The sequence below is a fragment of the Arctopsyche grandis genome, chromosome 10 (genome assembly GCF_051622035.1).
Source record: "Arctopsyche grandis isolate Sample6627 chromosome 10, ASM5162203v2, whole genome shotgun sequence".
Taxonomy (NCBI): domain Eukaryota; kingdom Metazoa; phylum Arthropoda; class Insecta; order Trichoptera; family Hydropsychidae; genus Arctopsyche; species Arctopsyche grandis.
This window is the reverse complement of record NC_135364.1, coordinates 1193606-1221495: the sequence shown is the minus strand read 5'-3', so window position 1 is coordinate 1221495 and position 27890 is coordinate 1193606. Positions and strand designations below refer to the sequence as shown.

The window sequence follows — 27890 nt, the reverse complement described above, 5'->3', positions numbered from 1 at the left end:
GTTACAGATATTACTAACAAACTAATCAGTAGATTCTATAACAGAATCACTAATAACCATACTAACACACTTGTGAAGAGTCTCGGTGATTACAACAAAATGTCTATACCCTTCAGGTATAACACACAGATTACCTAAACACAATCTGCTTTAGATCGTCGACTTTAGAGATTTTTTAATTAATATTATTTATTAGAAGTATTATGAGCGTTTATAATAATTGTAAATAGGTTTTTGAGCTATTTTTCCTATTATGCTATACATTAACATTAGAATAATATAATACTATGATTAATAATAAAATAAAATTAAAATTGTAAAATAGAAAATGACCAGTAGATTAAAATTGATATAAGATGTATTGTGAACATAATTTAGTAATTATAAAAAGCATTTAAAAATCTAAAAAAAATCAATGAAATGCTAATTCTAGACTCTTAACTTACATATTGTAATGGAACATTTCTTTGGGCGCTTTTAAAGCACTTTTTTGTGATAAAAATGAAGAAAAAGTGGTGATGAATCATATGTCATATTTAAGTAAGATGAATTTTAACTGATCACTGAAACAATAGCATGATTTCAGCAATTGAAAATATATATTAAAGCTTTATGATAAAATACAAATATACGCTTTTCTCCGGTTTTTCAGCTTTGATTATTAAAATATACGCTTTTCACCGGCATTTCAGCCCACAATATAATTTTATTTTTATTTTTATTGTATATATTTTTCATTTGTTATTTTTATTGTGTATTCTTTATTATTATTTTATTGTATGTATGTACATATGTAATTTGTTTTTTACATTTTCATTGTACATGTTCATTTTTTATCAGCTTAAGTTTTAGTTAGTAATTGCCTACAAATTTTGCCAGTTAATCTGTCAGTTTTTGCAATTAAATACTTTTAGTTGATTCATCAAAATGTCTCTTATACAAAATTAAAAAATCATTCATCTCAAATCAGCTCATTTCATTATCCGTAATAAATAATAGAACTTCAATTTATTTATTTATTTATTTAAACAGGTATATGTATACCCGTTTTTATTAACACGACATATATTGTTAATATTATAGATAAGTCTTATTCAAGGCCAATTACAAACATTGATCATCAAATATTACGATCATCATAGAGACATTTATGGACAAAACTTGTGCAGCATTTTTAAATATCAACAAATTAGTAGATGCTGTAAATTTAAATTCCAATTTCATGCTGTAAATTTGCTTAATTCAATTGTAAATTCAATTGCTGTAAATTTAAACAATTTGTATGCTGTAGATTTATACAATTTCCAATGAAATCAGATAAATTGGCAAGCTCTGATAGGAAACGATCGATCTTGGGGTCACATATCCAAGGTCTGGCCAGTAACAAAGCCAGGAATAGAACCAGTGACCACACAATCAAAAGCATTAAATGGTAACCATTTTTCTACAATATAGCTGGTTAAATATCAAATTAAGAACCACCTAAGGTACCATTACGGGTTTTGCTCCAAGGCGACATATATGCCCAAATTTATATATTAATTTGTACTTTATATAAATTTATTTAATATTTTTTTCAAATTTGAAAATGAATTCATGTAATGGTGACAAATTAAATTTCGTTTGGAAGCGTTTAAACAATGAAATCAAATAAATGATGGGAACGATCGACCTGGAGTCACATACATATATCCAAGGTCTAATCAGCAATACCGGACTAGGGATAGAAATAGATAGAATATATCAGTTTTTAACAAATTAAAAATAATTTACAAATATTACATTATAAATAATATACTCGTCTCTTATGTATGTATGTGTTTTTATATTATACCTAGGTATATACGGTTGTACTAAAAGTAATTTCGCCCCGAATTAAAAACAGGCAGATTTGAGGTCACAAAGTGCGCTCGCCGCTAATACCTACCCTAATGAGAAGCTTATTTTTAATTAACAATATCCAACAAGACTGAGCCGAATGTGTTTTCCAAAAGCGAAAATTTCAACCTCAACAGAATGGTTAATCTATCAAAATGTCTTAATCGAATCATGCGATGAATATTATTCACCCTCGTCATAGTCGGAGCCCTTAATTGTTCCAACAATTCAATGCCAGCCTTCGATCTGTTTGATAATACTGATTTTCACATGTGCTCCAATTCAAGACGGTTGCTTTTCCACCTGTTTTCCACGTGATATGGTAAATCGAGATTAAAGTGTTCCCGTCATTTCTAAGGTCACTATGGCATTTAAAAAGTATTAAAATTGTGATTTTATTCGTTTTTACACTGAATAAAAAGTTGGCAATGATTTTGTATTTGTAACCAGCAACATATGTAGATTAATGGTAAGCATTTAATGCTTTCAATTGTGTGGTCACGGGTTCTATACTTGGCTTTGTTGCTGGCCAGACCTTGGATATGTGGCTCCAAGGTTGATTGTTTCCTTTCAGAGTTTGCCAATTCATCTGATTTCATTGGAACCGTTTACAATGAAATCAGATAAATTGTGTTTACAGCGTCTCATAGTTTATTGATATTTAAAAATGCTGCAAAATATTTGTCTATAATGTTTGATGATCGATGTAATTTTTGCTTGATGATCGATATTTGATATAAGCCTTGAATAATATTTATGTACAATGTTGACTATAGATGTCTTGTTAATAAAAATGAGGTAATATGTACTTGTATAAATAAATAAATAAGTGGAAAGCGTATAAGATCGTAAAAAGTGCAACATTTTTAATCTTTTTTTTCGGGCTAATTAATAATTTTAATGGATTAATGATTAATTTTAATGGATTTTGTGATTAATTTGGATGGATTTTGTGATTAATTTGAATGGATTTATTTTAGATTTTAATGGATTTATTTTTAATTTTGGATTAATGATTAATTTTAATGGATTTATTTTTAATTTTGGATTAATGATAAATTTTAATGGATTTTGTTTAAATTTTTTTTTTGTTTGATTTATTGTATTACTAAATGTACAAAAGTACCGTTGGCATGGAATTACAATCAATTAACTCGCTTTGTGTAAAATATGTCAATTTTTTTTGTATAATTTTCAACCGTACGTTACCAGTTCAACTAATTATCATCATCATTCTTGTTTTATTCAACAATATAAAAAGTTTATTTTGGATTTATTACGTTTTTTAATAGAGTGCCGTCAAAATGAATAGATACACATATGTACATTGTACATACTTCTGTCAAAATTTATGTAGTTCTGCATCTTTCAAAGTTTGTTTTTTATTCATCAATATGAATTAAAACCCACCAAACACTGAAACTTAATAAAAATTATTTAAATTTTTATAAAATGTCCTAAAAAATGTCTTGTGGTACTCCTTTTTTTCTCAAATATGTATGTACATATACTTTTCAATGTCATTTAATTCAATTGATTTATTAAATTTCACTCTTTTAAAGATGTTAAAAGAACTTAACGCTGCTTTAAAGGTATCATATTTTATATCGTGGCCATTTCTAATATGTGCATATGTTCCTTTATATGAATATACATCACTTCTAAGACAAAAATCATATATTTTCACCAAGTCAGTTCCGTGGATAAATAAGCGGATTTAATATCGTATTTGGGAAACGATTTTGTTTTACTGCTTGTACCAATAGCCGACAGTACATTTTATTACGTGTTAAATTTATGAATAGCCAACGCCCCCATTTAACCCATTCGCCGCGATTGCCGTTCTAGCGCGCGACAGATAAAGCATGCGCGCACAGCGGTCGTCATTTATTTATGACACCAAAGTTTCACCATCGCTTATTCATATGTGCGAAAAAAATATATGGAATAAAGCATTGCACAAACAGGAAAATATATATATAATATTTATAGACGCACGCACTAGTTGTGCTAATAAAATTTATCGACGTTTTATAAAAATTGACACGGTGAACGATTTCGGCGTGATTTACGCTATTTTTGAAGTTTGCTGTGGGCTAGATCGAATATATTTAACATAATTCTATATGTAAGAATGTATTTTATGTAGTATAAATATCTCAATGATGGAAATAAATCATAAAAAATTCAATCATAAATCATCATCGAAAAGAAAATAAGCAAGACAATTGAAGACAATATTCGTATTTATTGACATACATTTATTATTTTGGTTAGTCACATCGTTTTCAATTTAGCACCACAAAATTTGGACTGTAATTTTTTTTCAAATTCAATTCGGTAGAGCAACCCCAAATATCACCAGTAGATAGATTATGAATTCAAATCCTGACTGGAATTGAAAATTTTATTCGATTTTCTCTATCTACCGAACTCAACCGAAAGTAGTGGATTAGAAAGCGACTGCCCGATAAATGGTCGCATAAGTTGAATGCCAGATATCTAGCAGTCGTTTGTTTTCAAACAGGAGATGTAGAGATGGCCTGGAGCCTTCCGGTGTCTGCAAGATTTGCAACCGAGTATTTGGGGCCCCCAATTTTGGCAGTGCATTTGCATTCGGGGGCCCCGGGGCGTGTGCGCGTGCATAAGTGGCCGCGGTCGGCGCCAGAGCTTACCAATGACACATAAATCTGGACAACAGACACGATCCACATGTTAAATTTTATTTGGATCACATTATGATTGTATCTTTGCAGAATTTGGCGAAATTAAAAATATTTTTTGATGCGATTTTGGACTGTAGATCGACCTGAAAGATCACCTGCGCGTGGCGATCGATTGGGCCTATTTCAATCAAAATCAATCAGAAATCAAATTAGCACTGACTATTTGCATTATATTGTGAACATTTTGTATTTTTTCAATAGTCAAAGAATGAAAATATTGATTTTGAATTTTAAAAGCTTTTTATTGGTCATATATTAACCGGCATTGCAATGTTTTTGTATGAAAGCCCTTCGATCTCGGGATGTTAGGGTACCGGTTCTATGTTTAAATTAAAACCTAAAGTTGGGGTACTAAATTTGGTGGTGTTAAATTGAAAACTGTGGTAGTGCATTACGAACATACTCATATGTACAAACATTCATTTTTATATACGTACATACATACATACATACGTATGTAGGTAGATAGAAGATAAAATGCTCATAATATCTCTTATGTCTATTCTGCTAGCAATTGATACAGTGATCATTATCTATTTTACACATTTTTGTTACTTATTTTTAGTATTTAATTACATACATATGTAAGTACATACTAAGGCATTATAGTAAAAAAATCATTAACAATTAAGGAATAAAAAATTTTACTTAATAAAATTATACACTTTTGAGACTGGATAGTAAAATAGATTTCTTTAAATTGTATATTTATTTTATTTCCATATCTTCAAAGCTTCAAAATCAATGTGTCATTATTGTATATTTCAATGGTTCAAATAAAATAAAAAATTAGATTCGTCAAATAAAAAATTAAGATTATCTACATCTAAATAATACGATATTTCCAATAAAACTGATGCTTATATTCGTTCAATATGCGTACATATAAATTTACTATATTCTGAGCTGATTTTGTAAAGGCTTTCTCAAAAAACCTCTATCGTTGTAAATCAAGAGGTTTATAATAAGAAAATAAAATTGAATTTTATTCAATAAGTACATTTTTAACCTCTTAGTACGTCAGTCAGTTTAAACTTTATAATATTGGATAGATGGAATAATAACTTTCCTTAACTTGTATAATTCAATAAATTGAAAAAATTACGTGGTTTTAAAATGGACCTACGTTTTCTCCACGTTTCTGTATATGGATTGAATTCTACCACCGACGTGTTGTTGAAACCTCCTGAAAATGAAACGGTTCTCTTATTATAAGAAAACGGAAGTTTTATTTAAAAACAACAATCTTTATTTAAAAACATGACTCACCGACACAAATTATCTTTCCATTGAAAGCAACCGCCCTGTGTTGTTCCCATTTTTCAGGAAGATCAGCTGTAAATTCCCACTTATTATACCCAATATCATATCGCTCAACTGAATTTATTTTATATGCTGTTCCATTACAACCTCCAATAGCATAGATAAAGTTCCCTACTGCGGCAACCTATACACAATTAAGTAACATTCAAAAATAGATCTACATAACATATTCAAGCGGCTATCAAATGTTGAGACGAATTGATAAAAAGTATACAAAAATCAACACTAACAGTAAAATGATCCCTTTTTTCCTTCATTGATGCGCCAAATCTCCATGTATCACGTTCTACATCATAAATTTCCATTGAATTCAAATGTTGAACATCATCAACGCCTCCTATGACGAATATTTCCTTCCCCACTACTGCGATTTCGTGTTTTCGACGACTTGTCATCATTGAAGCAACATAAGTCCACTTATCCGTAGCCAAATCATATCTGAAATGTAAAACGAAGTATTGACGGTCAGTTAATGACTTCATATATGTCATATAGATATCTTCATAAACGTCATAAAGATTATTACGAACCGTTCCACGCAACGATATGCATTGGCATCACATCCCCCAATGACATAAACTTGGCCATCGACCACGGTAGCTGCTAAACATACTCTTTTCTTGTCCATTGCTTTCAATTCATTCATTTCCTTTGTAACAAAATCTAAACACCATACCTGAGAAATAGACACACTCTAATACGAAATAGTCATAGAAAAATGATAAATATTCTCATAGCACATTTATTTTATTTTATTTTTAACAAATTAGCCACAGTGACATTACTGAGTACTCTATCGCGTCACTGTTGTCAGTCACACAATCATAACACAAGTAAGGTATATCAAACATCCGTGCTTGACATTTATAATTAATAAAATCAACCACAAGCACTCAACCAGTTCAGCGCAGCTTATATTAAACAGGTAAATTTCACCAGCAACCCAGTTGAGCAGATATATCGCTCTAGATATTGGAGACGTTGCCAACATATTTGTTCGAGCCACAGGAGGAGAAAACAAATCACGATTCCAAATGTCCCTGAACTTACTAGGTGCATAAAACTTAAGCTCATTAAGAACCTGAGAATTGTGTACTAACCCTATTAATATCTTAAAAAGTGCTTTCCCAGAAGCATAATACGACGAGACTCCAATGAGTTGAAGTGGAATACACTTGGATATAGCCAAGGATAATAACCATACAATTTCATATAAAGATATCTGAGAAACCGTTTTTGGATTCTCTCAATCTTCAATGAATGAGTCATATGAGTAGGATTTCATATAATGAAAGAAAATTCTAGAATGCTACGTACTAGAGATTCATAAATAATTTTAAGCACCAACGCACTCTGGAAAGGCTTACTCAACTCTATTTATTTAGCTCGTAGTAAGAATCCCAAAATTTTTGTGGCCCGCAAATAAATATTGTCTATGTACGTTTAAAATAAAAATTATTTGAGAACAAGACCCTCAAATCGCTTAAATCATCCACTAACTGAAATTCAACACCACTTACATACATATACATATACATAGGTGAGAGGGATAAATCAAGCGATCTGAAGATCTTGTCACATTGAGAACACAACATTTTTTAATGCTAAAAGTTAATATATGTATGTATAGTGTAATATAAATACCTATACATGTACATATGTATAGGTATTTATATTAGAATTGACTTTGGATTTAAATCGTAGTTGAAATATATCATTTTATGTAATAAAATCTACATACATATATGATTTTGGGCATGTTTTTGATTTGGACTCCGTCGATATTTGCAAAATTATACTACTGTTGGAATGGTTTCACACAAAATCACTGTTAATATTTACTTAAACACTACTCTATAAATATTGTTACAAATTTATAATTGTTTTATTGATTCCTTTCAAATTATGTAGATCACCTAATCATTTGTCTTTTTTTACTATCTTTGAAATGTCTCCTTTTATAAAAATAATTGTAAATACAAATATTGCAGCAGTTATAGTGTGCATTTTAAATGACGACATAGCAACAAACAATTGTATTTATTTTCATAATAATATTATAAAATGTACCTTGTTAGTGGCTACACCGCGAATGTCACCACCAATCATCAATAGTTTGTTATCCAACACGACAGATGCAAACCGATAATTTTCAAAGCTCAAATTGTAAAATGTAGACCATCTATCGAAGTAAGCATTGTAAATTTCAATGACGCCAGATTTCTAAAATTAACAATCAAGAAATTTCATAGTTCATCAAAACTTCACTTATTAATTATAAAAACACGTCAAGTATGTTCATACGAATTCAACGAAATAAAACTAAGTAATAATTATACAACACTCACTTCAACGGGATATCCTCCTACTATTAGTACATGCTTTAACTTATTTCTTGGTTTTGAAAGTATCCAAGAAAATCTGGAAAAGTTTTGGAGCGAAAATCTTGGAGATTGATTCCATTCCCATAAATCCAACAAACTTTGACAGCATTCAAATGAACCATAGCAGAGTGGAGTCACTTCATTGAATAGAAACTGTACGTTTTAAAAAAACAGCCAAAATTACACATGTACGTATTATATATTGATAGCCAATAAATAATTAATTACCTCGACACTTAACATTGAGAATCTGATGCACTTCATCAGACATTTTAAATGTTGCTTCCTGAATTCGTAGTTTTTTTGCACCCACGTCTTCATTCCACTAAAGACCTGTTCTTCTTGCATTACCTTTAAATCATCCGATTGCAACAATGCCACCAATCGATCAACACTTAAGTTGAGAAATTCTTCCCCATGAATTATCTGAAATAACAAAATGTGGTTGAATTAAACGATATGGACAAACAACATGCGCTAAATTTAAATTACCTCTAAATAATTGTTAAGTATATAACTTTTCGTATGTTCAATCAATTGTATAAACCCGTGTTCTTCCGCAAAGTCTCCAATGAATGAAAAGTTGGTCTTGTCAAGTATTTGCTCGAGATAAGACAAACAGAATTTTTCGAGTTCAGATAAATGGAGCAATTTTGAAAGTTTGATAACATTAGGTACTTGTTGTATTTCCATATCTGAAATCATGCATTTTTCGAAATATTGCTCTGTACCGTTTAAAAAAAACGTATTTTATTCTTACCAATTTCACCAAAGTAAAGGTACTTAATAGTTTTCTCCACAGATTCTGTAAGAATGTCATGACTATCTTCCACAACGATTTCGTTACATGTTTCATCGAATTTCGTCTTTAAATGCTCACTATTGCTGAGTAATATCAATTTATGTACGCCATATCTAAAAAACATAATTTGTACACATTATTAATATGATGATTAAAAAATAGTCGAATATTAAAATACGTAATTAATAACCTTTTATTCCCAATTACCAAGTCGACATTACACAACGAGTTTTCTAGATAAAAAGTAAACATTCGCCCTATAATTTTTACCGCATGTCGAGCTTGAGTCATATCCTTATATTCCATTGTTCTTAATTTATAAGACTGTCTTAGACATCGATTTAAAATTTCAACAATAATAACGGACACAAACTTGACGCGAATATGAAGCTACGTCACTCCAAGTCGAACACTTAATTACAACTAAAGTTGGAACAATAAATAATAATCGTCAACCGAATTCAGTGCTTCGTAACCGATTCATCAGCCTAACATAAGATTGTGAATGTATAATTATAAGCAAAAAAAATCAATTGGATTGCATATTGTAATAGATAAATCCATTAATCGGTTAGCAGGAGCGGATCATGCGTAATTAATCGCAAAGTTCAATAACGTGATCTGAAATGATGATATTAAAATATAAAGGGTTGATTCATGCCCGTTTTTGCCACACATGTGTAGGTTTGGTTATAAATTAAGAGGATTTTGCATACGTAAATCATACGAATCGTAATTCTATAACAGCTACTATTTTTTCAAACAGCATAAAATATTTTAACACCGTGGATCATTTTCGAGCCATTTAACGCTTAGAAGAACGCAATATAAATTCAAACTACCATTTGTAATATAGCAATTGGGGATTAGCAAACCGCTTTGTATTCGCTCAAGTAATCCCAGATTAATAGCTGCGCTATATTCCGAACTAACTAATTGGACTTCAGATGTGTCTTTGTATTCTTATGTGATTAAATTAATTTAATTTTTAGACAATTTTCGTTTTTAATTTTGAATGGAAGTGAAGGCTTTCTTAATTAGCGATTTTTTTTTCTGTCGTGCTAACCAAGTTTATTCCCAGTTTGGTCCTATGCTGCGATCGCTCCTCTCCCGAGCGATGCATAACTCTGTTTTAAAAATTTTGTCCAGGACTTGGGTAAAAATTCAGAGTGCACTTTTATTATATAAGATGCAATTTTAACTAAATCATTCGCTCCGCTGGAAATGCTAGTGAAAATGTAGGAAAAATTGAATGTGGGACACACTGCATCACTGCAGGGATTCTTAAAAAGTTTCGAGAAAAAAATGTAAAATAAACAAAACGATATGAAATTCAACGTCAAATTTATTTCCAATCAAAGTAAATATGTATGTATTTGAAATTTATTGTATAAAAGAATTTATTTATTTATTTACATAAATTAAATCAGCTGATTACTAAAAATAATTGTATGTGATGTATGTATGTAAGCTTATTGTAAAAAACTAAATGTATGTAAGCTTATTGTAAATCATATTAACAATTAGATACAACATAACTTCTTATTGAATACTTATCTCGCAGACAAAACTCCGTGAAGAGATATACTTTTAGCCGTGAAATGTCAGATTTGACATATTTGGCCAAAAATCAATATATGTATATCGTGTATTACATTACATGAAGCTAGACGCCAAATTTAAAATTTATATATACCAAACCAAAAATATTTAAATATTAGAGATAACGAGAACCTATAGAGCAAATTTTATAAAATATAGAGTGAATTATAGGCGTTTAAACAATTAAAATGTGATATGGCCATATCAAGGCGAAAAAGTTGGAAGACACGGGACGAACGCTTGTTAAACGTCAAGAAGGTCTACGTGCCCCGTTTTTAAAACGCGTTCTATACGATATTTTATCTCCAACGTAATGGCAGACGATACATTAACGTATATTGATGACCAAAGTGAGCAATATGGCAAAGTATGAAAACGATCGGATAAGAGATAAAAATGACCACTGACACGAAAGCCATGTGAAACGTAAAGGTAAGTAAAAATACTCGAGAAGGCAGCAAAGCCGATGAAAACATCAGTGAATAAAATTTGGAAAAAAGTGGCTATTAAAAATGAGGTCTCACGATTTTGTAAAAGTTGGGAATCCATGCTTTAAAATGTAATAAAGGAATTGTAATATTGTTCATATAAAAGTTAGACGAAAAACTAATAGATGGCGATTTAAATGTTCCAATTAAAGATTTTAATAATTTTGTTTGGTAATACCAATATTTGTATATATAAAAACTTTCATAATTTCAAGTGTTTGGTTACCTAGAATCCTTGGTCCATTATTCGAGCTAAATTTTACAATATTAGAGTCGCATAAAACTGTCTGTGTTTCTCAAAATTTTACATATAAACAGTGAACTTATATATTATAGTTTACGATAAAAAAAACGGACATATTAAATTGCAATGTGTTTAGAATTGTCTCCAAAACTTGTAGGAAAAATGCACTAGAAAAAATGTTCAAGTATTATCATTTGTTTTTTTGTATAAAAATCAATTTGAAATATTTTAATTTTTAAATAATTTAATAGTATCGTATTAGAAATAAATTACAGTGAAAGGTGTATTCAACAGTCAATATAAAAAAGTGTTTCACAATCGCTAATTTGCATCAATAATCTCGACATTTTTGAAAGGGTTGCAAAGTGCAGTTTGAGTTAAGGTGACCATTTTTTCAAAATTCAAAACCAGGACTTTTTTTCCAAAAACATATTTCTAAATACTTTAATTATTTAAAACGAAGATTAAACAATCATAGACGCACATTTATGAAAATATTTATTTATTTTCTTGAACTCTCTAATAAAATTCTACACAAGACTGGTTAAAACTATTAAAAGTGATTAGCACACATTTTAAGGCTTCAACATTCAATTTTGTTTTATCATTGGACTTTATATTGTTCATTAAAGTAAAAAATCCGTCGGCTGGTGCATTTGTTCCTGATAAACGGAAACAACATTTGACTAATTTGCCAATATTTTTGTAGGAGACATTATTTTCGCTAAATAATTTGTATATGTATCCATCTATTGGATAAAAAATTTATCTACATATACATATATACATACATATAAAATTGACTGTCTGTTTTTCTGTCTATCAACCGATTACGATAGAACTTTCAGGATTTGTTGTATGCATTTCCGGGAAGATTACTGTGAAAAAAAAACGGGAAAAAACCTCTTAGTAATAATATTCGTAATTACGATTTTACCGACGCTAAAGTATGAAACGCCATTGTGTAGTCAAGGAAATGTGTTTGTTGGCAACCACGTTAACAGGTTGGTTTATGACGACACGGCGTTTAAGAGACGTGACTCCACGGCGTTGAGCTTCAACCATCATTTGAAACGGGAACGGGAACGGAAACGGGAATTGCATGCCTTATACTGACATTGCAAGGCATACCGGGTTCAGCTAGTATTACATAAAAAAGTGTACTGGTTTTATCTCACGACTTAAGATGTCGAAAAAACCAGTATTGTCCAAGAAAAATCAATACGAATGGTCACCTTAAGTTTAACAGTCATCGATGGAATATTTGCAAGATTGAGCGATGACGATGACGATATAATGTCTGACAGCCTTATCTACCTGGTCGAATTGAATGACACAGCAGCTATAAGGCACTGCAATCAACTCTTAAGTTTTGCTTGATTAATTGGGAAGACGATTATTGGCTTCCGCAGTGGAAGAGTTGAGTGGCAAGGGTTGTCGTAGTGATTTCAAATCATTTTTTGAGTATAATCATTATGTGTAATTATGGTATTTGGTATTTATGTACAAAATTTTGGCCATATTGTGGCTTTGGGCAACCTGTAGTTTAGCATCTATAGTCGTGGTAAATATACATATATTTATTATACACATATACCAGGAAGGCCTAACAGATAAACCCCAATGAGCCTTCCTGGCCAATTACAAACATCGATGTACAATTTTTAGTATAATTTTTACAAAGTATCATGGAGACATCTATTGACAAATTTTCGATAAACTTACATTTTCGGGGCATTATTTTTAAATATACATAAATCTTCAAATTTCGAGGTGAAATTTATGGACAAATTTGCTGTTGATGAATATTTTATTTATTTATTTTTATATATTTTAGCTATCAAGCTAATTTAAAAAAAATACATCTTAATTATTATACTTAACTCTAAAATTTATAATTAACTTATATGTACTGTCCCTCACAGAGGTGTCTCTTCGCACCTCGCAGGAATGCATCCATGTTTTTAGCAGACCTGACGCACTCAGGGAGGGCATTATACATGAGCACACCCCTGTGAAAAACACCCCCAGCCGTCTTATTCTTTCTTACTCTACTTACTATAATATGGACTACTTAATATGGACTATTTGAATCAGATAAATTTGCAAACTCTGATAGGAAACGATCGATCTGGAGGCACAAACTAAGTTCTGGCCAGTAGCAATCAGTGGAACTCGAACCCGTGACCACTATGCTCGAAAGCATGTAGACTAACCACTTGTTCATTTATTGTATTCTTGTCCTAAATTGGATATTTATAACGATTTTTTTACTTATTTATTTTGGCATAAGCTTATCGTATAAAATATTACGTTGCATTATCATATGATTTAATTTAAAATTTGAAAACGAATAAATAATAAAATTATCAAATTAAATAAAAGACAAAATTTTAAATAGTTTTTTTTTATTTTATATCGTATTTACATTTATTATGCACTAAAAATACATTAATTATTAAATATCCAGTTATATGCTTAATAATATACATAAATTCACTTATAAAGCGAATTTACCACATAACAAAAAACACACACGCACAATATCTCTTCATTTGCTTTTCGATTTTTTGATTTTGATTTTATCTTCAGTCTTCTTGGCGCTTTCGTTTGAGATTGCAGGATCATCTAATGCGAAGAAAGTTTCCTCGGTGTATTTGCGATTTTTCTTCATGTCAGTTCCGTGTAACTGAAATCGGGAAATCAAAAATTAATATTCATATTTTCAATAGATATAATACGTTTTTTTATTTATAAATGTGTATTATAATTACCCAATCCCAAATTTTTATATTGAAACCGAAATTGACATGGAAGAATTCGTGATGTTTATCGTGGAATTCTGCATCAGGTTGCCAGGGCTGCCACCATTGAGCCTTGAAATTAATTCCGGAATGGTCGATAATACCATGATAATACGTGTAAATGGCGACAATGTAGAATGGCACTGAAAAAAATTAAATTAAAAATATTTTATTATACTTTAAAGAATCTATTAAACAGCTTTTAAATGTATCTAAACACATATTTTATTCAAAGATGTTTATAATGATATTCTGATTTATTTTGTAAGCCTGTATTTATACCATAATTTATTTTATTTTTACATAGATATATACCAGGAAGTTTTGACAGGAAGACCCCAATGCGCCTTCCTGGACAATTAATTACAAATAATACAGCATTTAATTATTACATAAATCACTGTATTTCTAGAAGCTGAAGAACACGAAATAACAATTAATGAATTACCGAATTAATCCATTGAGACATCTATGGATTTAGATTTTGTACATAATTTTTACAAATTATACACACAATAAATACAGAAGATTTGTGACAACACGAAAGATGATTTTTTTTGCCAATTTTGAGGAAGTGTTTCAACAATGATCAGATCAAATTGGCAAACTCGATTGATTTGGAGTCACAAATATATACGAGTAATATAATAATATAATATAATATGTATATAGACATATTCTCGTCACGTTAAACGGAACATACACACACATATCGGGACATCTGATCAATGATGAAGTTTTTGTTGTTTCGGGCTAGAGATCAATTTGGAGGGGAGGGTCGGGGGTTGATTCAGCTTCGGAAAATTTATTATTCGGCCTGGTTTTCGATTGGGGAGTGGGGGGAGGGATTGGGAGGTAAATCGTGATGAGGATTCGGGCTAATGCAGAAACTTCCCTTTACGACCGAGCCGTCTTCGGAAAATACAAGAGATTCGCCTAGTTAAGTGATGTTACAAGCAGATTGTAATTCGGTGTTAGAGAGGCGCAAAAGTCGTTCAGGGGTCGTCAATCGCAAACTGCGTGCGGAACGAGCTCCACGCAACTCATACTCTTGACAGCTCACGATATTGGTAAAAACTTTTTTTTTTATTTTGGCTTTGGTTTGTCTTTCAGCAAACTTTGACCCACATAAGTACAATTTAGTTTTGTATAATGGATCTAACTATTTTTATTGATTTTTTAAATGGAGTTTGCTTTTATGTTGTACGAAAAGGATCAATGCATTTGGGTTTGAAATTCGCGTGAAAGTGCGTGAGTATGAGAACGCGCCAACTCTCGGTAATACAGTTTTTAAACTTCAAATTCGTCATTTTACAAATCAAATTCGTCATTTTACAAATCGAATTCGTCATTTTACCAATCAAATTCATCATTTTACAAATCAAATTCGTCGAAACAAGTCAGAACGTACAAAACGTGTACTGCTGTATAGTATAATTAGCAGTAGTCTTTTCCGTGCACTACTGCGCAATTGATGTGCAGTGCTGAATAATATAAACTGGCCTTCATATGTAAATTACTCACAACTATATTTTTATGTAAGTGATTCAAAACTGTATATAAACGAGTCAAAACTATACATAAATGCAGACAATATTAGTATACAGTGAAAGCATATTTCAAGTTAAAATATATTTTCGCCAATTCATGCAGTGAAAATGTATCAAACAATGAATTTACAACGTTTAACTCTATAAATTTAACCCTAACAACCAATCTTAAATGAATAGGGCCAACCCTTATTTAACCTAACCTATCCTAACCCTTAAATAATACCAACCCTAACAATCTTATCTTAAATGAATAAAACCTACCCTGAAAATGGTTATGATTTCACTGAAATGTATGTATATATAAAATTTTACGTCCCGAAGCTTAAATTCAAAATGGGTTTTTTTACATACAATATTTTAACCCATTTGAACCCACGCGGTCAGTTATGAACTTACTCGATGTATGCCAGCGCGGTCATTCACGGCATTTTACAATTTTGCGTCGTAAAATAAAGGGATCACTCAGGCCGGCCGTAAAACCTTTCGTTACGCTTGGTTAGATGTTGGTGATGAATTTTAAGAAAGTCACACGGAATTAAATCAGTTCCTTTTGGAGTTTTGAGGGAATAACATCGAGCGCTTTTCGACTTGCAGATATGTCGAAGAGAAAACATACGTAAGTTTTTTATTTTTACATATTTTTTATTTATCTTTATGTTTCTAATACAGTAGGACTTATTGTATAATATGCATAAGAGAAATTGCGTTTATATATCTCATATTCCTGAAAAAAAAAATCAAAAGTCGACGGAGTCGTATATGATTCCTTGGGATAATGACACATATTTTTTTCCAGAGAATGCAATTTTACTACTGCAGAGATACGGGAAGAAATTGATAATTGGGACGAGTCTCAACTTCCGGATTCCACATACATACATATTACCACCCCTGGAAACTGATATTCGGTTAAAGAAAAAAGTAGGGTGGAAATCAATCAACCATTTAGTATAAATATGTATAATAAATATATGGGTGGGGTTGATCAAATGGATAACCATATTTCTAACTATAACATAAGTATTAGAGGGAAAAAATGGTACATGCCTATTCTGTTTTGGAACATCGATGTAGCTGTGAATAACGCTTGGATTCTAAGCAAAAGTTTTGGTTGTAAATTTGATAAATTAGGATTTATCAGACAGGTAACAGAGACGTTGTGCAAGTGTTATGGTCAAAAACGAAAACAATTGGTCCCATTCAGACCCGGCAAAGTTAATCAAAATCAAAAGGAAGTTGGAAGACATTTGATATTGGTCAAACAGAAAAGAAGAAATTGTGGACACTGTAAAAATAAAACGTTTTCCGCTTGTGATAACTGTGAAATTCCATTGCATGACAAATGTTTTGTACTGTATCATAATAATTAATTATTTTGTCTTCATGTATTTTGTTTTTACGACTTTTGAACCCAAAATCTCGTTTATGACATTTCTTCTTTTAAAAGGGTGCACCCTTTTTTTTGTTGACGATGTGTATATGTCACAATATATGTACCTACGTGTGTTATGTTATGCGATTTGAAAATATCATTTTATCGAAGAGATGCGTGTTTGTTATTTTTAAAATTAATTTTATAAATTTCTTAACAATAAAATTACAAATAACCAGTGAGAAAGTATTATAACTGATTATGTGACTCCATTGTGATTTTTGTTTTATTTTAAAAAACATGTTTCATTAGCCCCAAAGGTCGTTCACGACACCACCTTGAAAAAAATTAAAAATGTTGAAAAATCAATTAATTATCCATCCCTATCCTATAAAAAATATTTCCCATGAAATAACTCAAAGATTTTGGAAAATAAACGAAAAAATAGTCCTGGGCACATGGGACATGTGTTTTCACGCGAGCTCTGGGTTCAAATGGGTTAAATTGAAGAAATTTGGTTCAAATAGCTAAATTACTCAAAATTATATTTTTATGTAAATGATTCAAAACGGTATATAAACGAGTCAAAACTATACATAAATGCAAACAATATTAGTATATATGTTACAGTGAAAGCATATTTTAAGTGAAAATATATTTTCACCAATTCAAGCAGTGAATATGTATCAAACAATGAATTTACAACCTTTAACTCTATAAATTTAACCCTAACAACCCAATCTTATATACAATAACAACCCTTACTTAACCAAACCTATCCTATCCTATATACAAAATTTTACGTCCCGAAGCTTAAATTTAAAATGGGTTTTTTTTACATACAATATTTTAAATTGAAGAAATTTGATTCGAATATCTAAATTTGATAAATGAGATTTTGTTTAAGTTGAATTCAATCCTAATTTTATTACGTGTCGCCAAATATTGGCCTTCCCTGACACATTAGTCACCAGTCTGTATGAACTGGAGTACTTTTAAGTTATCGAATGTTGATCAATATTGATTAAATTTTTAACCTAGAAAAATTAAAATACATATAATAAATACTAGTTATCAAAGTCCTTGAATATACGAGTACATTCATACATATGTAGTAGATACGGAAAATATATAAACGCTCAGTTTTATAGTCGAAAACGTTACTGGCCAAAAAGTGTGGCTGCAGATCAGTATACGTTTTATCGTCCGTGAAATATCCGCATTGTTGAAATAATAAAAAAGCCTAAGTCGAAATGAGCGCGTTTCAAACATTTACATACGATCGTAACTAAATCATTCGTAAAACTTGAGCCAAAACACTGTAACGTTTCGCACCAGAAGATCGAAAGAGAAATGAGCGTGAGGATATTATCGCAATTGCAGTGGTTCGTAGTCGTCGGTTATTGCGATTTTATTTATTTTTATGTCGAAAAACTAAAGTAAAGATTGCTCAGTTTGTGTCTGAAGAGTTTAAGTAAGTTTTTTAAACACATACATAGTGTATAATGAATGAATGATTGCTCTATATTCAATTTTAACAAATTACGATATTATAACGAGCAAACTTTCTTCCCGAATCTTAGCACTTACAATATCAATTAAAATTATTTTTAAAATAGTTTTGTTTTTAATCTAATGGACCTTTTGAGTTTCGAGTATTCTTTTGTTCTTATATAAAAAGATGATCAAATATAAATGACGATAATTCAATTTACATTTGCAAAAATAATATACATACATTATGTCACTACACATTTTTTTAATTTGGGCAAATAATTTAAATTAAAACTAAGTGGAGGCTACTATTTTTGATATCATCACTCTTAATTACACTGTTCGACACGAAAAATGGTTCAGAGACGAGATATGACTTTTCGTATAGATCTTTTTTCTTATAGTAAACACGGATCTGGTAATAAAAAATGTTGATTGGCACGAGATTGTAATTTTATTTAATTCTCATATAAAAACAATTTAATATATTATCCCTAATAATTCAATTCAGATTCGTGTAAATACTAGAACGAGCTTTTAGCTCGCAATTTTTCCGATTTAAAATTCAGCACACTTCCAATTAACCCTTTTAAACGAAAACAAAAAAAAAATAGTATGGCCAGAACACTATCCCAATAAAGATGTTTCAAACGAAAATACTCAATCTAAAATAGTATTAACAGTGGGAAAAAATCCCAAGTGAAAATACGTACTTTTGACTTTTGATTTGAACTGGACGAGTAATTAGAGAGATTTGAAAGCTGAAATGAAAGTACCAGAAATGAAAGATAAAATACCCAACTATAGATTCCAATATTCATTTTGAAGAGGAAATTGACAGATTTTGAGACATCCACCGAACAACTCCAAGATATAGAAAAATCGCTCGATTTAAAAAACACATATATCTCCAAATCTCGAGCCAATCAACATGTTTTTATTACCAGATTCGTGTTCACTGAGCATAGATCTATAAGAAAAGTCATATCTCGTCTCTGAACCAAAAAAAAAGTTGTCATTTGTTGAACAGTGCTATTCACCGAAACATAAGCTATTAGTTTACCTATTTTAAATATCTCACAGATAGGTGTGTATTCCCTATAGATATTTCAATTGTTTAACATAGAAAACATGGAAAATACACTTTAAATTAATTAATTGACCTTTAATTTTGACTATATTCACTTTTATTAAAATAATGTACACTATAGTCAATCTGATGTAAGTTACGAGAACCGAGCATGCTGTCAAATGTGTTGTAACATTGAAAGGACGTAAAATAATTTCTTTATTTTTGTAATTATTTCTTATTTAACGCTATACCAAAATATAATGTGAAACTGAAACGAAATGTGATTGGCTATCGCAGGTCGAGGAGGGGGTGAATGCGATATCATGTAAATTTTCGACTATAATAACTAATATATAGCACGAAAAACGAATTATTCAACTTTAATTAAATGTATTCAACATTAAATAAATTATTTCAAAATTCAATAGATTTTTTTGATGCACATTTTTTTAACAATGTTAAATTTTTTAAATAAAATAATTTTTTTGTGATATTTACTTATATACATACATATATATATATATATATATATATATATATATATATATATATATATATATATATATATATATATATATATATACTGTGCTTGATTTTATTTTTCTATATTTTTTAACCTTGTTTTTATTTTTCCTAATAAAATTAATTTTTATCATATAAGTTTAAGTATACCAATTGATTAGTATGATATATATTTTAAAGTTAAAACTATTCGAAATAAAGTGAAGGTGTAATAAGTGTATAGTATATATTTTAAAGTTGAAAGCTAGAAATTTGCTGTCGTCCAAATCAGGAAATGACAGAAGATTCTATAACAATATTTAGACTTTTACCACAGTATGAATCAAAAGTTTTAGATGAAAATTTTTAGAACCAATCTGAATCATTTAACTCCAAATGAAATTGGTTAAGTACCACCGATTCAAGAATACATACATAACATGTCAGTGGAAAAAAATTGTTAATAATGCCAACTGTGCCGAGTGAGATACCTCTGAAAGTCGAGATCCGAATCTGGGTAATGAAAAAACTTTTCCGCAAGTTATTGAAAATATTCGGGCACAAAAGGAACGGGAAAAAAGACACCGCAAGAAAACGGCGCATTAAACTCGCGGTTTTTTTAACTGAAATTAAATTTAATTCGACCGCGCACTTGAAATTCCCCACAAAAAAGAAGAAGAGAGAAGAACTCGACTTGGTTATTTTCGCGCAAGTTGGCGAGTTTTCACCTGAAGGGTCGGTGTATTTCTATCTATCTACCTATGCGGTTTCGGAACTTTCGTTTTTTACATGGAATCGCATAATGAGGCGTAGAAACAACCTCGCCCCACTTATAAATTATTTATATATTTAAATTTTCAATTTAATATATATCGAAAGCGCGCGAGCTTCGAGCCAAAACGGTCATATTTAATAAGGTCGTCGGATATGTTCACAAAAAAAAACACTCTTAATGTATTGCAATGTTTAAATCATAAAAAAGCTCATCCTACATCATGTATATCGATCATTCAATTTGGAACGAGTTTATGAAAAGTATACTTAATATTTTTCTTTGTACTGAAAGGAATGATTTGTTCTATAGAATGATAAACTGTGCCTATTATTGAACATGTCTGTATGTAAAATAATCTAAAATTTTTAATAAAATCAACAACTTATTACATAAAAAGATAGACTTTGATCTGTTGTGATTATAACCATCATTCAATCCATTGAAAAATGATTAGAGCAGAACCTAGTGGTGACCGGAAAAACGCACTTGAGATATTTGCACTCTCGAGACATCCAAATTTTCAAAGATGTTTAAGGAGAACTATCGCAATAGAATTCCATAAAAAGGCGACAAGGGGTATTTGGATGCTATCCGAGGGTGCTAATCTTTTTTTTTTTGTGGAATTCTATCGTGTAAGTTCTTTTTGAGCGCCTTTGAAAATTATGACTTCTCGAAATGTGCTACTATTCAGTGCAATCTAGTGCATCTTTCCGGGAACCGAATCTAGTACATATAATAGATTCCGTTTAATTGAGGTAGGCATTTAAAATATTCATATAAGATCATTTTCTATCTCTGTCGGCAAAGCATTGTAATAATTCGTAATTCCAAGACTTATAAACGATTAAAATGGTGTGTAAGATAAATATGAACTTACGCCAGTGGACCGGGACGACAAAAAGTGGCAGGCACATTGTGAGTTGCACATGCATAATTTCCACTGGATGAATTGCAGTCACCGAGAATGCAGTTGGTTGTTTGTACTTGTGGTGCAATTTGTGGAAGTTTTTGTACAAGAACGGAGTGTGATACATCCGATGCAGTATATAAGTGGTGTAATCCTGTGAAACGTTAAAGCGAATTAAAATCAAGTGCCACCAATGTTGGAAAAAAAGTTTCCATATTAGTAACAATGAATGTAATCTTAGTAATGTATGAATGTACTAATTCTATAACTGTAATAATTCAAAGCAAAATTTTCAACATGTCAAAAGAGATGCATTCACGATGATGAAACAATGAGTTAATTTCTGACTTTATATTAACTTTTTTTCAGTTTGATTCAAGTTGCCTGTTGGAGTTTAAATGTTGCAAATTAGAATTATATACGATATATTTATAATTTTTTTCAAAGTTTTAAGGCGTCACTTCGTTCATTAGTATGGACAAACTTCCCACTCTCTTCCGATCGCTTTGAAACTTTGCCATTTTGCAAGGTTACAAGCCTATAAAGATTTCAATTGAGCCCGTTGAAGTCGATGGTGAAATATAATCGTAATAAATACGTTTAAGAATTCAAAAATTTTGGAGACAGTGACAACTAACCCATTGCCAATAGCCAGTAGCTTTGTTTGCTTGACTTTCAACCCCCCCCCCCCCCTCCCCACTCGTTTAGTCAGATTTTTATTGTTTAAGCGCTTATAAATTTAACATTTTCACACTAAATCTTATAACATTTTGTATTATAGGCTCTCATTATATCTCGTATATATATATTTATTTCAATAATAGGTTATATAATATAAACTGTCAATCAAACTCATTTTTTATCAAATTTCATGAATGATATGATTTAAATGGACTCTTTAAAAATTACAAAATTGTTTTGTTTAAAAATTACAAATCGCAAATTTATCAATATTCATTTCACAATCTAAAAGAACAAATTAATTTAAAAACTTTATAATAGAAAGGAACCACAGCGAGAATTCATATATTATGTGAAATGGTGTCAAAAACTTGCCAGATTGAAAAAAAATTATATTGAGTTGCTTTTAAGCGATGAAAATGTTTAGCAAATAGTTGCCCTCTGTTTGGCAACTATTCAATATTTTAATGAAAATATCTTTGACTTTGTTTTATAATTAATATTTCTTTACATCACATTCGTATTACATCGTCAATATATCGATAAAAATTGTATTAGAATTGTGTGTAACTTTTTATGAAATCTTATAATAAAATAATTTAAAAAATATATGAAAAGTCAATTTTGTATTTGAAAATTTTTGCAAGATTTAAAATTTGTTACGTTTTGTTCATTTTTTTCAAAATTTCAAACATAATCAACATTCATTCAAGAGCAAATGTTACCTAAACACATCCATACCTGGTATAAGAAGATCACGGCGAACTGCAAGAAGAACCACGCCCATCCGTACTCGTCAAACCGATAATAAATAGTCGAAGGGTTGCCATTATAAATGTAACAGGCCAAAGTTGCCGAATATGTGCCAGTGATCAAAAGGGCCAAAGAGCCCACCATAATCTCGTGCATTTCCAACTCTGGAGACAGCCATTTTTTCGGTTGCAATTTCCACTCGGAAGCTTGGTGGCGTCTGTTGACGTAAAAGTACCACTGGAAAAGTCCACAACTAGTTAGTTATAACAGTTACTCAATATATATTGACGTATTATACAGGTAAATACTAACGTGCAGGAAGCCTCCTACGGTGAAATAAATGAGGTATGATATGGCAACGGCACCGAACCAAAATTGTAGCCAGTTTTCCATCTTCAAATTTTGCGGCGAAAAGAGATCTGTCACTGTCGCGTTGAAATCTGTCGTTTCGTTGTATTTTCCGCTCCATTGTCGCAACGCGGTGACTAGAATTATGACCCATTCACCTTTGGAAACAATAACGCAATTAATTTATATATCCACAAGTGTCGCTGAGCGTCTCGAAACAAACTAAAGTACACTTAAGAAGCTGGGAATATGTCTGGGCAGTTGTGATTGGGACTTAAGCAAAGTTTCCAGCACACGCTTATTACATATTTGAAACTCAAATGCCGAATATAAAATCAAAAATGTAAGCGAAAAAGTTAGAAATCATATTTTATATTTTATTTTAGAAGTTTTGAATGATGCCATCAAATATTGATAAATAGATTGAGGCTCTTGTCGAGTCTGAGTAACTAAAAAAAGTTGCCTTCGCAACAAATTGCAAAAATTTCAATTAAAATTATTCTGTATCTCATTATATGGCTTAAAAATTATTTAAAAGTTGCCATTCTATACTTTTGGATTTATTTAGATACGATCAGTATGCGAACTGTCTAACAGATGTACATGCATAATGTACAGATATAATCTGTGCAGTTCTTGAATTATAACATCAAGAGAATCTTGACCGATTGATTCATTTTTTCTCCTATTCTATTTTTTCAATATTTCCATTATTTTTATACTTTAGTTTAGTTATGTAATGTGCTATTTAATCATATTATAGCTTTCATTCTTTTCCTTTTCATTTGTTTATTTTGTATTTACCTTTTTCATTTGTTTTTTATATTTGTAAATTTCAATTTCTTCTTATATTCTATCTTATAACCTTTTCCAAATATTTTAATACTATAGTTTAATTATGCAATGTACTACATATTTTGTCATGCCTTTATTCTTTACTTTTTAATTTGTTTTCCTTATATTTATCTTTTTCATTTTTGTAAAAATCTATTATTGGACTCGGATGTTACATATATTATTTATTTACTTTTTGTTTTTTTTTATACCTATCTCTGTACATCCTGTCTGTTGATTTTTCAATTAATAAAATAAAATAAAATAAATAAAATAATTAAGATACATGACCATCTGTTTAACACCTGTGTCAACTTTGATCGCTATCATTGTTGATAATGAATTATTTCTCTGATATAATTGGATTATTAAACGCGATGTGATTTATTAATATTCAAAGATAAGAATATTATATTTTAAATTAGTTTTTATTTTATTTGTATAATATTTAACCTAAGCAACAAGCAAATAAACGACTACTACTCAAATACATACACAATATAGGAAAGTTTTATCGAGATATGATTTTTAAAAGTCACCAAATGAAAATAAGACGTTTAAATTAAATACACAGTTAGCTTCGAGTAAATTTTATAATATTACAAAAAGAAAGATCTTGAAATTTCCCTATATTTTTTTATTATTGAATCATCAGCTTAAACTGTATTTTTGTCGTACGTATTTATAGGCACATACGATTGTGCCAAAGAAAGAAAGTAAAAGAAAATTCAGAACTGTCAACTTTCGGGGTGACACGGGTTGTTTCACATTCCCTTTGAAGTTTACTGCTCAAAGTGGAAACATTAAGTGAATATTGTATAAATAAAAAAGAAAAATCAATAACAAATAGGGCTTACCCCGAAGTGTGGATCCAAAAGTGAAGACTGCTAACGTTGCGATGAAAGTCGTCACAAAATCGGGCAACTTCAGCCAGAATTTCTCTATACTGTCGCTGTACCTTTCTGTCCATCTCACCCCCTCCAACATGGGGTTGTAAATTGTCCTCTTGAGGAAAGAAAACCCAGCAGAGTCTTCGTGATCGTCCGTCGACGAACCGCCATTTTCATTCGATTTCCCGGTCAGTTCCTTCAGCTTCGATTTCCGCTTAGCCGTCATCTTAAGCCTTAAATTTAAATTAAATTCAATATAATAAACACACATATTCACAGAATATGAATGTTTAGAATTTAAAAGTGGACCAATGAATAATAAAAAGTGAACCAACTCGCAACGAAACAATACAAAATACCGGCCGTCTGAATGTCTCGTTTAATTTACAATAATTAAGCATAGCATTTCATGTCGCTTTTGGAATTAATCGAAAAATTAAAACGGACACCTCCATACAATGGACCAGGACTTGATTCACTTTTGTTCGGGTCGATCGTTACGCACAATGGATTTTTTAAATAATGAAATGCGGCTTGTGGACGCTCGAATTTCAACACGCGATACAATAATTAGACTTCGAAAACAACGCACGAATACTTTTTGGACGCGTGCAGACTCTCAAACTGTTATTTTTTCAAGATAAGTAATTCAATATAATTTTTAGGATATTTTGGATAATGATTTTATTGTGATAGCAAAAGTTTTCATTTCAATTTTTTTCAATTGGACAGTAAATTCAAATTTAATTGGTCTGCTATTTATTATAAACAGTTAGTTACGGTCAGTTGATAAAAGGCCTGTATTTATTTGGTCAGTAACTTTGTTTTATTTGGCCAGTAAATATATGTAAATATAGTCAGTAAGTTATATTACCGTCACTGACTGTTTGACTATATTCTGTTTGTTAAAAATAACAATAAGTTTAATGACCTTTATTATCATTTATGTACATATATAGTACACTATTATCACAAAATTTATGTAAAAGTTACTGACCATCTATTGAAAAACAACTGATCATTCAATTTGTTGCCTTAATAAAATAAACGGTCAGTAGATTTGCGTCGATGGACAAGCGGTCAGGAATTGTAATAATTTGTCGGTCAGTACATAACATACATACATTAATTGATCAGTATTTCATATTTAACGTATATTATTATTATATGTATATACGGTTTTATTGACAGTATTAAATGGTCAATTTTTTTTAATTTAATTTGTTATTTAACACGAAGTTATAATTTGTTCTACCATATAATGAATTGATTTTCTAGTTTTGTTTATTTATTACATATCTTATGTAGATTGAAATTTTAGATGAATCCAATGAAAATGTTTGCTGAATAAGCTGATAAATAACTGATCAAATTCATATATATTTACTGACCATTTAATTTAATAGTTGGTAATCAACTGTATGTAATTAACTGGCCAAAAGTAAATGTAATCAAATTTTGTGACGTAACATAACCTTTGTGAATTAAATTCGAAATATATTATATATTAAAATGAAATCAACTTAAATTTAATACTATTATATATACAGTGTATATGTAATGCATACAATGTATATGTAATACTATTATAAAATACATATATAAATTATCTAATTACCGTATGTGACTGAATCAAAATTGAAACTGACAGTTATGCCGACTTGACGCTTAAATAAGAATCCAAATTTTCATTGTTTTGATTGCACGTGAGATATTATATCTAACGACGATAGAAGTTTATATATAGACAAAAATTGCTATGATAACATTGTACATTGTCATCGTACACCTGGGTTTTTAAGCCCACTTCAGATTCATCTCATTTCGATCCAAAGTTAAGGTCGTCTATTTAAAATCCATAATTAATTGCTGACTTACGAAGTCTTAAACGCGATTGCTTCAATAAACTGTCGAATCTTAATTGTATCTAAATTATTATGAAAATATAAATATTTTCATTCGAGTGCACTTGAACGACCTTAAAACGAACGTACCAAAATTGAACTCTATTATCTAGAGGCCGAATACATGCAAAGATAATTAATCTATATATTCAAAATTGCCAATTAACAGATCACTATGTGACTAATTTATCAGTAATCTTATAATCGATCTATTCGTTACACAATTCAACAATTCGCACTATTCAAATTTAAAATTGGTTTTCCATTTCAAGTACATACGTACGTACATACATACATACATACATACACCCAATTTGTGAAATTGTTCGTTTCATGATTTTGACAATAAGATACCTTAGTTCATGAACAATGCAACCCCACGTCTTTGTAATGAAATCGGAAAAAATGTACGAAATGAGTGATTTCACGAATTGGGTATAATAAACATATGTAGGTATATCTAAATATAAATCTTTGAATTTGGTTTTTTACCTTAAAATGTGACGATTATCATAATACTGAGGTTTGGTACGTTTGCACCGAGTATTCTGAAAA

At 30.3% G+C, this 27890-nt stretch overlaps 2 protein-coding genes across 2 annotated transcripts; both read right to left on the bottom strand.

Moving 5' to 3' along the window:
- Nucleotides 1–5514: 5514 nt before the first annotated feature.
- Nucleotides 5515–9479, bottom strand: LOC143918118 (kelch-like protein 28). Its single transcript, XM_077439827.1, has 10 exons — nucleotides 9304–9479; nucleotides 9072–9226; nucleotides 8804–9006; nucleotides 8540–8737; nucleotides 8276–8464; nucleotides 7998–8150; nucleotides 6458–6603; nucleotides 6158–6365; nucleotides 5874–6051; nucleotides 5515–5790 (listed from the first exon to the last, which is right to left on the bottom strand). Exons 1-10 carry the CDS (start codon nucleotides 9417–9419, stop codon nucleotides 5675–5677), a joined length of 1662 nt encoding a protein of 553 aa, XP_077295953.1. The 5' UTR covers nucleotides 9420–9479; the 3' UTR covers nucleotides 5515–5674.
- A 4380-nt stretch (nucleotides 9480–13859) lies between these two features.
- Nucleotides 13860–27144, bottom strand: LOC143917790 (lathosterol oxidase-like). Its single transcript, XM_077439374.1, has 7 exons — nucleotides 27050–27144; nucleotides 25399–25664; nucleotides 23672–23865; nucleotides 23348–23596; nucleotides 21896–22079; nucleotides 14222–14394; nucleotides 13860–14136 (listed from the first exon to the last, which is right to left on the bottom strand). Exons 2-7 carry the CDS (start codon nucleotides 25655–25657, stop codon nucleotides 13999–14001), a joined length of 1197 nt encoding a protein of 398 aa, XP_077295500.1. The 5' UTR covers nucleotides 25658–25664; nucleotides 27050–27144; the 3' UTR covers nucleotides 13860–13998.
- Between the last annotated feature and the right edge of the window lie 746 nt (nucleotides 27145–27890).

Bases quoted from the DNA above. Each gene is read 5' to 3' on its own strand.
- LOC143917790 (XM_077439374.1), bottom strand. From the start codon at position 25,657: ATGACGGCTAAGCGGAAATCGAAGCTGAAGGAACTGACCGGGAAATCG. The intron at 14,395-21,895 runs GTAAGTTCATAT...AATTTTTTTCAG, and splicing joins TGTCGTCCCGGTCCACTGGC to TGCCATTCTACATTGTCGCC. The intron at 14,137-14,221 runs GTAATTATAATA...TCCCGATTTCAG, and splicing joins ATATAAAAATTTGGGATTGG to TTACACGGAACTGACATGAA.
- LOC143918118 (XM_077439827.1), bottom strand. From the start codon at position 9,419: ATGGAATATAAGGATATGACTCAAGCTCGACATGCGGTAAAAATTATA. The intron at 9,007-9,071 runs GTAAGAATAAAA...GCATGATTTCAG, and splicing joins CCTTTACTTTGGTGAAATTG to ATATGGAAATACAACAAGTA. The intron at 8,151-8,275 runs GTGAGTGTTGTA...TGTTAATTTTAG, and splicing joins TAGGAGGATATCCCGTTGAA to AAATCTGGCGTCATTGAAAT.